We start from the raw sequence: 19,110 nt of genomic DNA, 5'->3' as shown, positions 1-19,110 counted from the left end.
TTTCTCCTATGCCCGTCGCAGTGCCGCACATCACGACGCCTTCTGGAAAACAGCTCGGACACGGACGCCTTCCACATGCTACAGTTGTGATGTTGTATTAACAAATGCTAACTTACCCTTCCGATGAGCACAGGCTCAGGGCCGCTGTACTCTTCAATGACGAAGAACTGATTCCAGATCCAGCTCCTCCTGCTGCGAGAGCGAGTCTCCTCTGCTCCCTGGACTTGTCCGTCCTCTACCTGGAACACCAAGCCCTGTCCGTCCGAGCGGGATTCCGCAGAACCTCCGCTTCCCACCTTCTCAGCGTGAACACTCTGGTCCAATACCACATCCGAACCTGGTTGGAGCCTCAGGGTGTGACTTCTGTCTGAATGCACATCCCTTTTCCTGGGATCCACAGACAGGTGGACAGGCGCTCTGGACTCGCCAAGATCTACAGCTCCACTCCAGCTCCTTTCCAGAGGAACATTCTTTTGAAGCTTGGAGCCTGCGGCACCACTCGAATCTTCTCCTGAAGTGGGCGTGACCGTTTGAGGTGTTGCTTCCATAGGAAACTCAGACGACTCAGACTGGCCGGTCCAGCCAAAGCGGCCTGTGTTTATAAAATGACCTTCTGCTTGTCTGCTCCCAAACCCCGGGGAAATCTGGCCGGCCGACTTGATGTCAGCGTAGACACCGTGATCCGAATTTCTCTTTTGACTTGAACCTTTGAACAAACCTTTGCTGTCGACAGCAAGCGCAGCCATAGACGTGACCCTGTCCTTCCTGAGCCCGGCAGGCGCCCACATGACCGATTTCTGCCGTCTGTTCCGTGGAATCACACCCTGTTTGCTGGTTGAACTTCTGCTTGTTTTGTTCTTAGCATTCTCTTCCCACACTGCTGCTCTCTGCGGAGGTGTAATTACCACTTCCTCGGGATTAAATGTAATTCCCAATATCTCGGTCGAGTTCAATCTCTTTCCACGATCCGCAGTGAGTCTGCCTGCCTGCGCCACCAAGGTAGGCTCGGGTGGATCCGGGCTTCCTCTGGATTTTACCAGGGATTTGAATCTGGTTTTATTAGAGAGGTACGAGCGGTCGGGTTTGTGGTGAAGCAAGTGCGCCTTGTGATCGAACCGACCGGCTTTGAACACGTCAGCGTTTTTGGTCGCAGCTTTTCTAACTGGCGCGACAAGAGTTAAATTCAGATTGCGATCTGTTCCTTTAGGTGCGGACTCATTCAGCGAACTGTTTCGGGCATCGTCTGTTGGAAAAGTTGCGTCTGCACCGGGACTCTGGCCACGATCGATGAAACCATCGATCTGCAGCGGCAGAACAGCGTCGTTTTTAAAGCTTGATTCCCACTGGCCAAATGGCACCTTCTCGGCCGTCGTTGGCACACGAGCCCCTCGACCTCTTCTCTTCAGAACCTTGGTGGGAGAGGCCCCCTCCCTAAAGCCCTCCCACAGGAAAAGGGTGGCCAACAGGAGCAAGGTTCTGGCACACATCACAGAGCAGTTGGTTGTCAGTTTATGTTACAGAGTACACACTGCAAGCACAGTACCGCGGGACAAGGAAAGGCTCTCTTGTTTCCCTCATTCTCTTCTCTCCTTCTGCTTCTGTTCAACCGCCCCCTCCCATGGTGCCATAGGTCTACAGCTGCACAGCAAATCCGATCAGCACTTTTCTTCTGGACTCTCCACGATGGGAATATGACTTTTATCTGCAACGAGAGGCAAAATCGTTAGCGGGGTCCGGGTCACGCAAAGTGAACGAGACGTGCAGAGACACGTATAACTGGCAGCACAAACAACTAGACGGATTTAGAGTCGCATGAACCCAAATAGCCATGGGACGCTGCGGCTGACTGCAGGATGCAACTACTGCTGGGTCATCTTGGACACGTAACTGTAGCCTGTGTTGTGCAGAGACAGTGTGCAGACAGTCAAAGCGGCGCATGGTTGAGTTTTGGGAAGAGGAACAATCTTTCACAACCGTTTTCCAAATATAGCACATTATTTCTGCCTTGCAGTCGGTAGCCTTACCTGACTTTCCCCGGGTGTCACAAATCAATCAGACAGTCTCCTTAGACAACCTCCTGTCATGGAAATGTCACTCTGTCAGTCCCGGAGGGTCTTGACAGCTACGGCTCTCGGAGACTCATTCCAAGCCAGTTCTTTTCTTTCAGCGGCAGGAAACCATCACGCGGCCCCGTGAAGTTCAGCTTCTCTGTCCATGTTGCAATGAATCTGTATCGGGAGAGTCAAGGCGGGGGAGAGATGGTCAGATGCACTTAGTGCTGTGTACGCTTCTGTCGCGTTGCGTACGGCCTCCGTGCCGCAGCGGTCAACGCACACGTCACAATGCACGAGCCATCCACGCGTGACCGGGATCAGAGCGGTCCCGACAAGCGAACCTCTCCCTTTTTCCTCTTGTCTCTTTCGGTTTGTGCTGTTGACCCCCTCCCCCCCCCCCTTCCAAACACTGCTCACCTTGCCTTTCTACTGCCTTCTGCTAGGCCTGCCCGTCCTTTCTCAGCTCGTCGGAGATCGGTCGGCACATCCTCTCAGACGGCCTCCTGTCGACGGGACTGACAGATTGCCGGCTTGAGGAGGTCACGGCAGCCGTTCATCTGGGTCACTCGCAATACACCCGTTCTTTTCGGTCAACGGCAGAGGCGTATCAGACAGCTGCATGTCCCTGTGCAACACATCCCCTGTGGGTGTGTGTGTGTGTGCGTGTGTGTGTGTGTGCAGCTGCATGCAGAGGTACCTCTCAGTACCACACGCGCAAACCCTTACACTCACACACACACACACACCTATATGGAAACGCCTGCATAAAGACACAGACAGACACCCAGAACGAGGCAGCGCTTGAAACTGTATTTAATATTCCGAGGTTCCGCAAATGGGCTGCGAAGCAAACAGCCGGTCCGATATCGACCGCTTTCAAGCATGTTTTTCGTACGGGGCTCTGAAAGCCGTGCTCGATGCCCCTCGACCCACAGCTCAAAGAGCAGGGCGGTGGTCTGCCACGAGGCTACACTAACAGGACGGCAAGGGGGGAGGCGGTCATCGATCCAGCCCCCGTCATCTGAGGCTCAGGCAGTCCCGGGGATCGGTGTGAGTGATTAGCTGATTCCACCCACCAGCGCACAGCGGTCAGGTCGCCTTCCTCACCGCACCAAATGATTTAGGAGCGCAGATGTCTTAATTAGCAGCTCCTTTCCTCGTTCGGGCTTCGGCCGTCTCGGCTTGGTTAGCATTAGAGTCAGATCGCAGCCATCGATCTGGGAGGACGCAGCATGGGATGAGCTGTCAACTTCACGGCGGAGGAAGTCTTCATTACCATTCGCCCCAGCACACTTGCCCTCGCCGCTCCTTCTTCCCGCCCCATACCTCCCCCACTCTCTGTCACGCTCTCGCTCGCTCGAGCACATTCCCACACATTCGCCGCACGTCCACATACGGTTAAAAACGTCTTTGCAGATCTTTCATCTTATCTTCATCCCCGCTGACAGATTCAGCTCTGTTTGTTTTATTGGCAAAACAAATCTTGACTGATGCGGAGAAATAGTACCAATCACTGGAGACCAAGTGACAAATGCAAGGAGGCCTGAGCTCTTAAAAAGCAGTGATTGACGGCATTCTTTAGCCCTGAAAGAAGAAAATACACACACACACACACACACACACACACACACGAAAGACACTTGCTTCTAACGATGACATCAACAGTGCTGAAAAAATCCAACAACCAATAAGTGGAACAGAGGAAACAAAATAAAGCCTAATTCTGAACAAAGCCAAAAACAGTTTACTTTACAGCCTCCAGCTGATGCTTTGCAAAATGTTAATTGTCCATCTGCTATTTTTATCGAAAAGCAGCGAAATGAATAGACGACTAAAATGGTTCCGAAAAGCTGAGAGAAAAAAGAAAGCCTCCACCAACACCTACCGATAACACTACAATAAATGGAGAGCATGATACCAGCGCAGACACCAGTTACTCAGGGCACTAACACCGCAGTGTGGTCCAGGTCGCACGATCACATGGGACTGTGACACGACAGACCGGCCAAGGTCACACATTAACTGAGGATGCCGATGCAGCCCTGTGACCCTGCGATTCAGTCACAAGTACATGTGCTCGTGTAGCAGATGATTTTCTTTTCTCCAAAGTGATGTACATCTAACAGAAAATACAATGCGTGCGTTAGAGAACAGGCATTTTAGACACACACGCAGAGGCACGTGTGTTCGAGATGTTACGCATTCAGACTTTAATCCTTCTTGCAGTGTTTTCCGTGTTACAGCTCACTCCCAAAGCGGTGATTCGAGCTGAAAGGCCGAGCAGCCAAAGCCGCAGAGTCCGCACCCGTAACTGCGTCCTGCACGGACACCCTGCCCGTTACGCGCAACGTGCGCCGCAGATGTCGCTGACAAGATGCGGCACGGAAGCCATTAAAAAATGCAATCTCAAGTACAAACAATGGTCACCGGCTGAAATAATAGTTGTGTCTGCCCTTGGAAGGTTTTCCGCAAGGTTACAGGCTTTGGCGCGCAAACACACACACACACACACACACACACTCAGATACACATGCAGACAACCAAAAGCACCCTCTGAGTGACAGAACATCCGAAGCACTCCTCCTGCTTTCCCTCTCCCTAATTGTTCCTAACAACCCGACTCCTCCGGCATCCGTTCCCTCCAAGGGTGAACGCCGCACGCCCGCGCGAACCCGCGGGGACGAAACGGTGCCTCGCCGACAAGGCTGCGTCGGCAACGCGGGGCCCATCAGGTCCAGAGAAAAGACTTGGAGATCCGCCGTTTGAACCGGTAAGGTGTAAAATTGCAAATTATGCAAATTTACTTGGATAAAAGCGTCCGTGACGCCTATAATGTGATGTGATGTAATGCATGGATCTCATGTGTCCCCCTGCCTTGTCTCATTGGGGGTGGAGTGTATGGGCCAACTGATCCCCGTTGAAGAGACAGAATTACAGCGACAATACAACTGTTTCTGCACAGGGCCCTTTGTCATTGAACAGCCGCCACGCCATTAGCGCTCGTAGGACACAGGGGAGCGCTGAACATGATGTGTACGCGAGAGATGTGTGGAACAAAAGGCAGAAACAACGATATGAAAAATATGAGGAAAACCAAAGGGGAAAAAAGGGTTACAAAACAATGCGCTTTGTACGCCAAGGAAAACGGGGGATACGGAGTACAGCACGTAAAAAATATATTAAAAGTGGAATACAAGAGATGAAATGTACAAGAGTGTCAAACGAAGTTGAGACAAAGAGTAAAAAGAAAAAGGCAGAGCACAAAAAGTGGAGAAATAAGAAAAACGGGATAAAGCTCTGTCAAACGGCTCGCTTTCCCTCGGCGCCACATCTAGGGCCGTTGGCGGCCACCGCGGAAACACCTGCTACCATGTAAACTCCCCTGTGTTCGCAAATACCCTTCTGCTGCCCCCGTACCACAAAAACACCCTTTCACTACTCCTTTACCTCAAAAGCACCCTTCAGTGCCTACTAACTCGACAGTTACCCTTCTTCTGCCCTTTTGCTCCACGGACGCACTCGACCATCTCATTAACCCACCAATGCCATGCTACCCTCCTCCCTTTTAGGCACTGATACCATTCTCCTGTCCTTTTACCTCAAAAACACACTTTCACTTAATGAAAAGCAGAAAATACTGCGGTAGAACTGTACACGATACTGCGGTAGGACTATAGACGATACTGCGGTAGGACTATAGACGATACTGCGGTAGGACTGTGGACGATACTGCGGTAGGACTATAGACGATACTGCGGTAGGACTGTGGACGATACTGCGGTAGGACTATAGACGATACTGTGGTAGAACTGTAGACGATACTGCGGTAGGACTGTGGACAATACTGCGGTAGGACTGTGGACGATACTGCGGTAGGACTGTGGACGATACTGCGGTAGAACTGTAGACGATACTGCGGTAGGACTATAGACGATACTGCGGTAGAACTGTAGACGATACTGCGGTAGGACTGTGGACGATACTGCGGTAGGACTATAGACGATACTGCGGTAGAACTGTGGACGATACTGCGGTAGAACTGTAGACGATACTGTGGTAGAACTGTAGACGATACTGCGGTAGGAGTGTAATTTTTCCCTTTTCTGGTCAAATACCCTTTGGTTTTCCCATTACACTGAAAATAACATTTCATTTATCACAAAAACACCGTTTTGTTGGGTCTTTACCACACAAATGTCATATCCATTAGCACCAGACACCTTTCTACTGCCTGCTCAGCCCACATATCCCTTGTACTGCCCCCTTTCACCCACGAGCACCCCACTACCCCATGAATACCCTTTAACCACACATTAACCAAACAAAAACTTGTGCTGCTCACCTACCACACATTTTACCTTCCTCTGTTCAATGGATCCCACAGATACTGTTCTCCCACTCAGCCCCCACATATGTACCCTTTTATCTACCCCAAATGTGCACTTCCATCTCCCAGAAGGAACTTCTCTTATATAACAGCACGTACTCTCTTCATGGTTACCGCGGTCCTTCCATAGTTACCCTGCCGTCTCTACAGTCCTACTCTCGAAATACATTATCTTTGTGAAGGAAGTCACACAATAAGATTTTTCATGCCTGCTACAGACTCCTTCTCCCTCTGACATCAGCATTCAGCTAGTAAATGTGAAACATGAAATGTATTTGCACCAGTTGGCCTTTAAATATAGTTTTTATGTGCGACAGAGTGTGCTTGTGTGTTAAGACGTGTGTTAGTCCATGTGTGTGTGTGTGTGTGTGTGTGTGTGTGTGTCTCTCCTCCATGTTAATCGTGCAGATGGCATGTGGGTGGTTGTCGCAGTACGAAGCAGTCAGAAATAAAGAGCCACGAAGAGACACAGACAATATAGAGCGAGCCGGTCATTCCAAGCCGTCACAGGTAAGAGACCGGGCAGCTGAGCCACACCCAGTCCATGCTCTCTGAGAGGGTGTCTGAGAGCAAGGGGGCGCTACAGGCACCATCGGGGGCGAAGGGGACTGCAGACTTGCAGACAACAGCTGCACAGAAAGGTCTCTGAGAGCCAGTTTCACTCTGGATGGAGAGCTTGGATTTGAAGGCAGCGGAAGACGGCAGACCGTTCCGGTTCTAAATCAGCCCCGCCAAGCTGGAAAGGCCTACGAAGTGGTCCCTGCTACTGCATGGAATGGGCTTCATTCTTGCAGAGTCCTCACACACCCCCATTAGTGAAGTGAGTCTACTGCAGCAGGAGACTGTAGTAACATAGTGAACTGTAGGATTGTAGACAATACTATAGCTGGACCATAGTCAATACTGCGGTAGGATGTAGATGATACTCTTGTTAAAGGGCAACTCAACTAATAGGTAATCGGTAGCATAATAGTTCAGGCTGCTGCTTTTAGCTCTGGAGGTTGCCGGTTCAAATCTCACCACTCGTCATAGTACCCTTGAACACGGTACTTACCTTAAATGGCTCCACTAGACTATATAGTTCATATATAACTCAATTACCAGGAAGGTGATCGGGACTCGTCGATGTTCAGATAAAGTTTTATGCAGCTACTCGTGTGATGAACATTGGTTCATATGGTGAAAAGTAACCGTACTTAAGAATCACGTTCCTGCATCTAAATGTCTCTTCCTGCTCATGTAATGAACACAGAGTATTTTCTGTGAGATGTTTGTCACTTGGAGAGAAGCGCCTGATAAACGAATACATGTAAATGTAAAATATATGAGTGCAGGACTGTACACGTCACTGCAGTGGGGGCCATAACTCAAACTCTCTTTGGACCCGAATACTCTTCACAGCAACCGACCCATCTCTTTCGACCCCCCTCCCCCTTCAGACAAGGCAGTCTGCTCTCACTCCTTTTAATTTTGTTTCCCAGCATGAACTTTCAGAGACACAAATCCATGAAATTTTATTTCAAGCAGATTTTTACAACCAAGCATTGAAAAAGTGCTATATCGTAAAATTTCCAGAAAGAATAAAAGTGGAAAATTACTCTCTGACCCCTACAAGCAGATGACTGAGTAAAACTCCTGAAAGTGGGTACTGTGCCTATTCAGAGGATTAGGGAAATTTGCCCAGTAAACTGTCCTGCTTCTGCTGGTCCAGGAATATGGTGGCACAGCACTGGCTCCGGAGGCTGGCGGTTCAGTCCTTGGATTGGCTGAGGACAACGATCAGGGATCCCGTCGAACCCGGAAGCTCCGCGGAAAGACTTTTCTCTTGCTCTCTACACCGTCATTCTTCTGCCAGTTCCTTGCTAACACTGTGGGCAACATGACATGATGCACTCCAGATCTGACTACCGAGCCGTCGCATATCAGTAAGTGGGTCCTGCCCATTCCTCCTCTACACCATCTGTAAGATCCATCCCCACGTCAGCAGTCCTCGTCCAGGCGGCGACGCCACCTCTGCTGAACTCCCACCTCTTCTCCATGGCAAAACTGCCATCCTGTGCGATCACACAACTCCAGCTGGCTAAGAACACCGCAGCAGGTCTCCAACTTGCCAAATGTCCACATGATGTCTGGTGCCCGTTCACAGCCCGGTGAATCAGTCACAGTCCCCATTCCCCACTCAAGGTCGTGTTAATTCCATGTTCTAGATGTTGCCTTTCTGTGATGTCAGGGGTACAGTGTCACTCTACCTCGTGATCCCTCGTCAACATAGCCATGGTATGTACCATGAGGTCTTCTGAGCTCTGTGAGAAGGTCCAGAAACTGCAGATCACAGAGGCACAAATGTGAAAACTAACCATAACCTTTGAGCCCCGGTGCCTCGGTGGTGAAACAATCCTTCTGCCTTAAGTCAGGACTAAGGAATCCCATAGAACCTTCAACGAAACACTCGAATCCCAACTGTGAGCCTGGGCGTTACAGTTTAGCTAGTGAACGTGGTCACTTCCGTTTCTCTCATACGCACCTACTCTTCTACATTGCCTCTCTCAGCGACGTGTGTAAGAAACATCAGTGACAGAGCAGGGCTTCGTGCATGACGGCAACATACATACACACAGGTGCACAACATACATAGGCGGAGCCGCACAAAAAGACACACGCACATGTAAGGCCCGTGGTGGGGTACCTGTCAGGGAGCTAAGAGTCCTCTTTCGTATTGTTTCACCTCTCTCTCAGGTGTTCTGTATTCAACGATCCCTCAACGGCATGTAAGAAAAGTTATCTGTATTAGATCACCCCCCTATCCCCACTGTCTTTCCCTCCCTCCCTCCCTCCCGCTAACCATCTCTGTAATCTCCCTTAATCTCCCAGCACACAGTAAAGTGAGAATTAGTTTTTCCACTCCGTCTCATCAATCTCCTTCGCCGTCCGGCCTTGTGGCGCTGATGTACGAACGGATGCAGCCGGTGGGACTGTGTCGCAGGAAAGCAGTCAGATGCAGATGAAAAGAGGGGGCGGGGCTACTGAGCGGAGTTGCACACTGCTGATTGGTCAGATAAAAGTGAGAAGAATGAGACGAGATGAAGTCAAAAGAGGGGATTAGGAAGATCAATAACAGATACGGAGAGCGAAGATGAGAAGTGCAGGTGATGCAAGCTCCCAGGAAGGAGGAATGGAGAGACCCCCTAGTCCAGAGCACGCAGAAGAAGGAAGCGCCCGGGGTTTGAGGTGCTGCCTAGTTTACCTCCTCGTCCTGAACCAAGCGCTTCTGGGCCCGGCACCCGGGGGAATCGAGAGATCGATGTGGAAAGAGCAAGGAAAAGCTCGGCTGGACCATAGTGGTCCTGCGTTCTTGTATACAGAGCTCCCTCTAGGGAGACGCCTGGGACCAAGCTCCTCGCTCAGAACCGGGAGGAGACCCCGACTCCAGCAGGGCCCCCCTGTGCAAGGCACAGCCCGCCCCGCTGAGGATGACGTACGCTCCACAGCGTCCCTCTGGACGGTGTGACATCTCACGCTGAAAGAGAGTACGTCGCGCTTCTCATCATTAGCGGTCGTCGCGTCTCCTGCGAAGCATCAAAGCAGCAAGATAGGTGGTTAGGGAGCTGTTCGTGGCCAAAGGTTGCGGGTTCAAATCCCGAGAGGGGAAGTGGAATGGCGCCCTTGAGACTGCAGTCAGCTCTAATTGCTCTGGAGTAGACCCAGCATCTTAGATGGGTTAAAAAAGGACACAACACAGTAAATTGCTTTGGATAACAAAGCCTGCAAATAAATAATGTAATAAAGTAATTATGACAAATGCATGTGATAGAATGAAGAAAGAGAGGAGAGCGTCGGAGGGAAAGCCACTCGGTCATTAATTCATAACCAGAAATTGGCTTGTGTAATGTCTCTTGTGTGATGCAACGCAGGATAAGTTACAGCGACTGCAGTGGAGAATAGATGGCGGGTGAGCGAGTCGGGGAGCGAGCGAGCCGAGATGGGAGGTGGAAATTTTTAAAAAGGGATTTAACAGAGACAGCACTAAGGTTTGAGGATTAACACCAGGGAATTGGATTTGCTGCTGGAAGGCTGCGGGTTCACATCCCAGGAGGAGCACCGCTCCCGTGGCCCTGAGCAAGACACTTAACCCAAATTGCTTCAATAAATACCTGGCTGTAAAAGCGAGCAAAGTGGAGAGGTGCTGCACCGGCCCCGTAATTCACTGCAGACGAGGGCGTCCTCCCGGCAGATAAATAGTCTGAATAGCATTGTTCACCTCTGAGGAATATTTTGTTTCTTTTTGTTCTAGGAATTTAATGTATAGCTTCATGCCAACAAAGGCCAGCGAATTAGAAAGGAGTGGGAACTGAGGGACTCGTCGAACCCTCTCTAATTCAATCTCCGAAACCCGGTTAAAATGCGGAGGTTAACGGCACCCACGGAGGCCCTGCGGTTTATAATGGGTTTGGGAGGAGCGGCGTAATCCCTTCTTGTGCGCCCAGACTTCGACAGCGCAACCAAGGAGGAGATGCACAGCGGGAACGGAGAGAACGGAGGGGAACGGAGGAGGATGAAGCAGAATGGAGAGAACGGGAGAGTGGAGGAGAGGTGAGAGAACCAGGGAATGGAGAACAGTGGAGGAGAACGAAGGGGCAGGAAAAGAAGCGATGGGGGAGAACGGAGGAGAATGGAGAAGGGTTGGGGAAAAAGAAGACAAAGGAGAAGAACAGAAGAGAATGAAGAGAGCATGAAAAGTGAAGGAAAAGAAGGGAACTGGGGACAACAGAGTACAATGGAGGAGAACGGAGCAGTAGAGTGAGAGTGATGGACAGTGGAGGAGACTGGAGAGAACAGAGGAGTGCGAAGAATAAAGAGAAGAGGTGGGAACTAAGAGAACGGAGGCGAGCGGAGAAGAACGGAGGAGAATGAGGAGAATGATGGAGCACGGAGGAGAACGGCGGAAATGCGTGAAGGACAACGAGCCGAGGGGAACCGAGGAACAGAGAGAACGAAAGGGAACGGAGGAGACCGAGGCGAACGATGGAGAGCGGAGCGGCGCAGGAGGCGCGAAGGGAACATCGCGCAGGACCTGCCACGGCGCTCTCGCCGGTCCTCAGGAAGGTTCCGTCCCCCGCGCACCGTGAAGGACCTGTCTGAATAATTAACACTCTGTGAAGTCCACTCCCAAAAACAATTAAAAGTGCTGCCAGTTCACTTCAAAATTCATTATTTAGAAAAGCAAAGAAGAAAAAAAGAGTCGCAGCCATTAGAACACCCCCCCCCCCCCTCCCCCAACCCCCGCTGGTCGTTACCATGGTTAATTGATCCAAAGTGTAGTGTTTACCAAAGGGACACTGAAGAGTAAAAAGTTTCATTTATTCTGCTAATTGCATCCTGCTTTTCACCACAGACTGGGGACACGGAGACCGATCACAAGTGCGGTGATTTACTCTGCGTTTACCACGGCGCCTCCGCCGGCCCCCTCCACCCGCGGCCCTTAGCGGAGCACTTTCCCATCAATCGCGTCGAGTCGCGGCTGCGAGGGGCTTTCGCTGCGATATTAAGAGACCGTCGAGCTGCAGCGGGACGGACGTTGCGTCTCCGCAGCGATGAGTCGCTCCGTCTCTCTTCTCTCCTCGCCTCTTTCCGTGAGCCCACCGAGCAGTCTCTCCGCCGCCGGTGATCCCGCTACTGGTCTCTCCACCCCCGCTCGTATCCCCGTCAGCTCAGTGCCCCGCTGCCCATCGTGTCCGAGTCCCATGCAGAAATTACCCAGGAATCCGAGCTCCCCGTGCGGCTGAACGAAGACAATAAGCTTTTAATATAGTGCTGTAAACAATGACGGCCGGAAACATTTCTTGTGCGAGTAAGAAGACGGCAAACAAATATTTACAGTGACAAGAACAACAAACGGCAAACCACAATGGGCAGCGTGACGGCGGCGGCGCCCGAGGCGGCCGAGCTGTTCGAAAGCATCGAGCGAGACGGCAGCCGCCGCTCTATAGCTCGCAGCCCCCCTCCCCCTCCGACAGGCACCCCAGCCCGGCACGGGCCTTACGCGGGAGGGCGCGCCCCCTCCGCGACGCTCGGCCCGTAGCGCAAACGGAACGGATCGCCCTCGGCGTCCACGGTAAACGGGGGTAAACGATTTCGCTGAGAGGCTCGCGTTCCTCCGAGAGCGAATGCCCATGCCGCTAGGCCCGCTCCGCCGGGGAGCCGAGTCAGTCACGCGTTTCTGCGGCCCGCCTGCCCCCCCCGGCCCACGTGGCCATCGTGACGCTCCGCATAACCTTTAAAGTGGAACGAAAGGGGCGTCCAGGCGCTCTCCATCCCACCCTCCGCACGCCAAGTTCCCTTCAAGCGATGACGGCGGCGAGAAGATTGCCGAGCTCTTCCCCGAAACGGCAGCGGACCGCCGATCCGCCGGAAAGCGCCGTCGAAGAGTCGCATTCGTGGAGCCGGCGCCCTCCCTGTGGGCCGGTACCGGACGCGGCGGACGCCCGCACCCATTGACCGCCTCGGCGCTACGCGATATTTGCTCTTCCTTCTGCTTCTCCTTCCGGTTCCTCCCCATTCTTCACGCTCCCGCTTACGGTCCCCGCGTCGCTCGGACTCCTACGTCTGTGTCGGCTCAAGGAGTTGCGCCTGTTGTAGCAGAGCACCGCCACAGGAAGCGTGCGCTCAGGCACAGGAAGCTGGTCACGGTGTTGGCGTGGGTGCGTCCCCATCCGTCTGTGTGCGCGCGCGCGCGTCTGTGTGTGTGTGTGTAGGGGCTCACTCTTACTGCGGATGAAACTTGAAAATTGCCCAAAGACACACAGATAAGTGTGTGGATACACACACACGCACACACACGCACCGCAGGTACCCAACGATCCATCTGGGATTCTTTCCAGCTGCTTTTACAAAGGTGCCTTTGACTTTACCGTCATCTGAGAGCCACATCCCTTAAAAACTGCCCTTTCGTTCCGCTGCCGCCGAACACCGTGTCCCTAGATGTGGCGTCCTTAAAGACAACGTACGTCCTTAAATGGGGCTTTCCAAAACTCTTTCCCTCACGCTGGATGAAAGGTCCCATGTGAGTCACACTCGTTCTGCACGTACAATTGCGTACATTCATCGCGTGCTATTATTAGTCTTTAAGCAATATGGACGGATAAGTGAAACACTAACTGGGTGATGCGGCAATATGGACAGCGAAGGACAGCGTGAGCAGAATTAGCCGAAATCCCGGGGCTGCACGCACCCGCGCGGGCGGCCTGTGATCACCAGAGCCCGGAAAACCGCGTGACCGGACACGTCACGTGACCAAACGCCTGCCGTCAAACGTATGTGGCGATGACGGTCGCGTTCTTGGAGAGACAACGGCGGCGTTAGGTCCCGAGTACCCGTCGCTCGTGAGCCATCGCGTTCGAAAATGTGCTTTTCGATCGTCCGTGACCGAACCCCCAGGAGGACAAGGACCTTCGTGGCTCCGCGTGAGGTCTGGGAGCTTCACTCGTTCACAGAGACGAGACTCGGGCGACGTCTCCGTCGCCAGCACTCTTAGCGCTCGGCACAGATCTGGTGCGTCACCCTGCTCGCAGCTCCGGCGTCGTCCTCGTCGGGGAATCGTCGCCACGAGCGAGCAGCACAACTAATGGGACGGTGACAAAAAGAGGGACAAAGACGGGTGTGAAACCGAGTGTGGCGTGAGAGAAGAAGAGTGTGTGTGTGTGTGTGTGTGTGTGTGTGTGTGTGTGTCTGCCTTCATGTCTGCGTGTGGCTGTGTGTTTGTGCACAAACGCTCTCATTAGGTCTCTTTTTCCCCCGCGACTAAGGCAGCGGAGACGGTCTTTGCCGAATTCACGAAAGGGGGACAAATGTTGGCGTGGACCCAATGGGACAGGTCACTTGTGGTTATTTCTCATTTGTCGCACTTGTTTGTCCAAAGCGGCTGATGATAGGTAATCAACTTTAGAGCGATGTAAGGTACTCTTCTTGTATCAATTCACGGTAAGGAGCTTGATAGAGGCCACTAGAGCAGGACGTGGAAATGAAACCGAGGACCTTCCGGAGACAAGGCAATAGCTCTAAGGACCACACAAACCGCTGGCCATCTCCTCCTGCCCGCGCACCCTCCTCCCAGCACCTGTCGGCCTTCGGAAGCGATGCGGACCTTTTCTCGGCTACAGAGACGGGGTTCGACGTGTCTCGGTTTCGCTTGACCAAAGCGCATGGTGGAAAAAGGGCGAGAACCACACTGGAGGGCACGTGGGCACGTTCTACTCTAGGTTTGTTCTCACAGTCCAGGGGGAGCACAGCCCAGTTGACGTTCTAAGGTCAGGCGCATCATCTCGACCCTTGAGCCCCCCTCCCCAGCTCGGCGGCCCAGGGTTTCCGCATTCGGCCAACTGCCTTCCACCAACCGGCGTCCAGCTGCCCCCTGAGGCCACGAGCTCAAGCACACTGGTGCTGACAGCCTTCTGAGGGCAGGAGGACACGCAGGTAGGTGATGGGATGCTAGAGGTGCTGCCACAAGGGGGTGCAACCTTAACCTTCGCCCTCATATTTCTACTCGCAGTGTCTCCGGTTTTCTCCACGGTTCTCTTCTGCCCGCTTGTCGTGTTTGGTGCTGTTCGGGACGGGTGACTGCGGTTCACTAATTTAGCCTGGTTTACTCTGCGTTTGCTCAGGCCAGTCCGGTCGGTCAGGCTTTCGGTTCCAGTCAGTTTCAGCCAGCGCTCAGTTCTGGTTTTAGCTCCTTCTCTCATTAAACCTGAACTCACTCTGATCGGTCTCTCTTGTGCTGTTTACTTTGGTTCTCCGGCTCAGCATGACAACGCAGGAACGAGCTTTTCCATCCGGACTGGTTGGGTTCTCTAGATCAGCGTGGCCGGTGCTCCAGTGTGGTTCTCCACCCGGATTAACTTGCTCTTCGGGGTCAACCCGGTCCAACCCGGTTCTCTGGCAACGTGGCTCAGGCTGAAGGATTCTGCTGTTCCAGCTCCTCCGGCTCACCGTCGTTCAGCACGCTCATCTGTTCTCTGGCATCGGCCTTTACGTCCAGGTCTCCGGGGCTTGTCGTCCGCCCCGGGCTCTGATCGTACCTCGGATGTCGCGAGGCCTTCTGGGGCCTGAGGAACAGGACAAGCTCCGCCACCCGCGGCCGTGGTCTCCATTAGATCGGCCGCTCCGTGGAGCGCTGACGGGCACAGCGCCGGCACCCTTCCGGTCCCCGAGGAGCGGGAAGAAAGGAGAGGAGGCAGGAACGAGAGAGGAAGGAGCACGTCCGCAGACTAAAATAGAAGCGCAGGGATGGCGAGCAGGCGGCGAGCGAGGCGGGAGGGTCGGAAGAGAAGGAAAGGGAGAGAGCAGCGGCGCACAAGAAGAGAGAGGGAACTAGATGGGATCTGGATGCAGCGATGTTATCGCAACGCAGGCAGATGTGGGTGACACAACCCCAAATTGGAAATCGCTGTTTCAATCTCATTCCCCAGCGTAGCCAGGCACTCCGCTGATAACAAGATGGGCTTCGTTTTATTAAAAATAGCCTCCGTGACACAGCTTTAAACGCGCAGACTCATCCCAGCTCTGCCCTGAACTCCGTGGCCTTCGTCCCAAATAAAAGCCCCGCACTCCTGGAACTTTCCATTATAACCAGTCCGGTGGATTATTATTTTTTCATTGCTTAGCCAGCACTTCCATCCGAAACGATGGCCTGTTCGTGCAGCCGGACGTCGCAGTGTAAGAATTCAGCTTCAGCTCTTGCTCCGACGTGAAACGGCAGGATCCCAGAGGGTCCGGAACCGACAAACACACACATTTCAGAACCGCTTGTCCCAGATGGGGTCACGGGGAGCCGGAGCCTACCCAGCAACACAGGGCGCAAGGCCAGAGGGGGAAGGGGACACACCCAGGACGGGACGCCAGTCCGCCGCAAGGCACCCCAAGCGGGATTTGAACCCCAGACCCACTGGAGAGCAGGACTGTGGTCCAACCCACTGCGCCACCGCACCCCCCAACCGACAAACAGTTGCTCCTTATCCGTTATGCTACCTGCTACTCCTGGGTGAGTGCGGTAGTAATGTGCCTTCTGTGTGTGTGTGTGTGTGTGTGTGCGTGAGAGAGGGAGAGAGACAGTGACAGAGGCCTCTGTGTCCCTGCGTTACGGCGGCCCGAGAAGAAATAGCGTGTCGGAGGAAGGAAGAGGGATTGCGCGTGACACCGGAGAGCGAGTGCGACCCACAAGAGGGACCCGTAGCCCCTCTAAGTATGGTGTACGTGCCCACCGCCCCCTGGCAGAAACGTCAATACCGTGTGTCCGCGAACGATCCATCATCATTACAAGTGAGCCGCAAATAAACAGCAATACCGAACTCCTGAGCATTATCAATCATCATTATCATTCATCTCGACAGAACACCGATATTGCGAGTACGTTAGTTATTGTTATCGTACATCACGGTCTCGCTCATGGACTTCATCAGTTATATCGACAGCGGCAGCAACGCCGTTCAACATTCACCACGCCGAGCAGCTCTCGCGGCTCTCGCGGCTCCCGCCTTGCCAGACCTTGCCGGCGTTTGACTCGCGGCTCCGCGCGGGGCTATCCTCTCGGGATCTCGGACGCGGCTGACGCGCAACAACAGATCAGAGCGAACGCGTACGGAGGCCGGGGTCGTGTTCCCGCGGAGGAGCGGAGTCAATGAAGAGAAGAGAGGCTTCGACTCAAAAATAAGTTCTGGCCCTCGGCGGCCGAGGCGCACGAGAGATGGCGGGTCTCGGAATGCACGGCGTGCCTTCGGAGAGGTGAGCTCCATATGAGAACAAAGAGAATTGATAAGTACTTCACAATTTGCGCTTTCCTGCTACGATGAAACAGGCAGCGGCCGGTAAACAATGGCCTGTCAGTCGAGGAGACGAGGCAGCTGACGAAAGGAAGCTCATAAGATTGCAGGCGGGGAGATGTTTGTCTACGGTTTGGAGGTGTGATCATCAATAAGGGCCCTGGGGTACGGATCCGTAGCCTTCAATCCGCAAGCCGCGTGTTTATTTTTCGCAAACAGGCCGACCGTAAATGACAGGGAAAGCATGTCTTTGACAAGGAAAAAAAAAAACAAAAAAACAAAGCAAAAGCTGAAATAGCAGCTCAGGAGATGTACTCTCCAAAACAGCCTGTTCGTGGTGAAACCGAGAAGTTAATTACACCAGCCGCCGCATGCCTCGCAAATGCCCGATTGATGATTGAAAACGCGGGGCAATTATCGATAAAGCGCACTTCCCGACACAACACGTTCAAAACAAATTTCACCTCCTCGTACACGCAAGAACACGCCTTCGCTTCGCCGGGACACGCGGCGCCGCACCGACAAGCGTCTCGACTCGACAAAAGGCTCGACGCAGGCAACAGCTTTCCGAGCGTTCCTCGGCTGCGTACGGACCGCCACGTCGGCAAAGGAAGCGAGTCGCGCTCCTTTATTGCGGCGACGCCTCAGTAGCGACCTGCGTGTCTGGCTTCTCTCGGCATCTTCGGGTTTCTTCTCACAAGCCGAGAACTTCTTCTGCAAACTGATCGACCGTGTCGGCTGCCCTCGACGTGTGACGGTCCTCCAGTCCTTCAGCGCGTCGCTGCGTACGCAACGGGGCAACCGGCTCCCGGAAACGGGCGCGAGCGCGTTCTTTTCGGCTTGAAAAATCGGCACGGGTCACCGGAGCTCGTGCCTAAGAGAAGCTGCGGCGGCAGGACTCTTCCTGCCGGTTGGCTTCTCCCAACCTTGCTTTGACAAAGTCTTCGCGCTGCTCCGTGTGCGCTCAAAGGGAAGCGCGAAGATGTGCCACCGATGGTTCTTCGTGCGCGACGGCGCCAGGCCTCATATTACCGACGCTTCGGCGAACCTCATCACGTTTGAACGGCGTTCCAAAGCGAAACGAAAGAGACGAAAACCCGCTTGCTCGGAGCAGGCGCACCGCGAAGGAAAATGTCAGTTAACCGCTGAACTGCACTTGATTTGTGTTTGAAGAAGCATCTGACAATTGTTTAAAAAGTACATGGCGCAGACAAACAAAACAAGTGTCTCATATCAGCAGCAAAATCCTGCCTTCTGCGCAATTCACAGAAATCTCCCTCTCTCTCCCTGTCTCTCTCAGCCCACCGACTCACTTCATCCCTGCGTCCCGACAGCTCGGGGGCTTCGGCGTGGCTTCGAATTCAGCTCCGCTTCTTCCGGGTGCTCCGGTTCCTACGACTTCAGCAAATGACCGAATTCCACACCCGGTCACGACGGACTCATCCCATTCGGGCAGCGGAAAGGAAACGAGCTCTACGAGATCCTGAGAAGGGCGATGAGAGAAGCTGACGTGCCCACAGACATGACGGGGCCCTGGCGCGCGCGCACACACACACGGGGTCGAGATCCCGATGGTCCTTAGTCAGCCACGGTTGGTCATCTTGTGACACCGCAACGTGGCTCACGTGGTTCCGCCCAACCGAGCTCGGCGGTGGCAGGTGAGGTTCAGCCGGGGTTTCTCAGCTGACGCTCGTCACCGCCTCCCGGGAACGTGTGAGATGCCCTGCGCTCAACAGCTACCAGGCACAAGGATGTGTGTTGAGCACGGGTTCTTTGCGCTCAGGTGGGGTGCTGAGCGATGCTGGACGGGGCTGTGGACACGGTGAGCATCGCAGCAGGACCGCGGGAGCACAGACAC

At 53.5% G+C, this 19,110-nt stretch overlaps 1 protein-coding gene across 2 annotated transcripts in view; it reads right to left on the bottom strand.

The window, feature by feature from the left end:
* LOC108922754 (cadherin-24-like) overlaps positions 1 to 19,110 on the bottom strand; it is a 62,420-nt gene that overhangs the window by 31,088 nt on the left and 12,222 nt on the right. For both annotated transcript variants that reach the window (XM_029255059.1, XM_029255060.1), the window contains 2 exons: positions 2,025 to 2,228; positions 117 to 1,702 (listed from right to left, as the gene is read on the bottom strand). In XM_029255059.1, the coding sequence (XP_029110892.1) occupies positions 117 to 1,487 (1,371 nt within the window). In that variant the 5' untranslated portion in view covers positions 1,488 to 1,702; positions 2,025 to 2,228. The remainder of the gene's footprint in view (positions 1 to 116; positions 1,703 to 2,024; positions 2,229 to 19,110) is intronic.

This window comes from Scleropages formosus, chromosome 9, assembly GCF_900964775.1.
Source record: "Scleropages formosus chromosome 9, fSclFor1.1, whole genome shotgun sequence".
Classification (NCBI taxonomy): Eukaryota; Metazoa; Chordata; class Actinopteri; order Osteoglossiformes; family Osteoglossidae; genus Scleropages; species Scleropages formosus.
The sequence above is the reverse complement of the archived record's forward strand: the minus strand, read 5'-3'. Positions and strand labels throughout refer to the sequence as shown.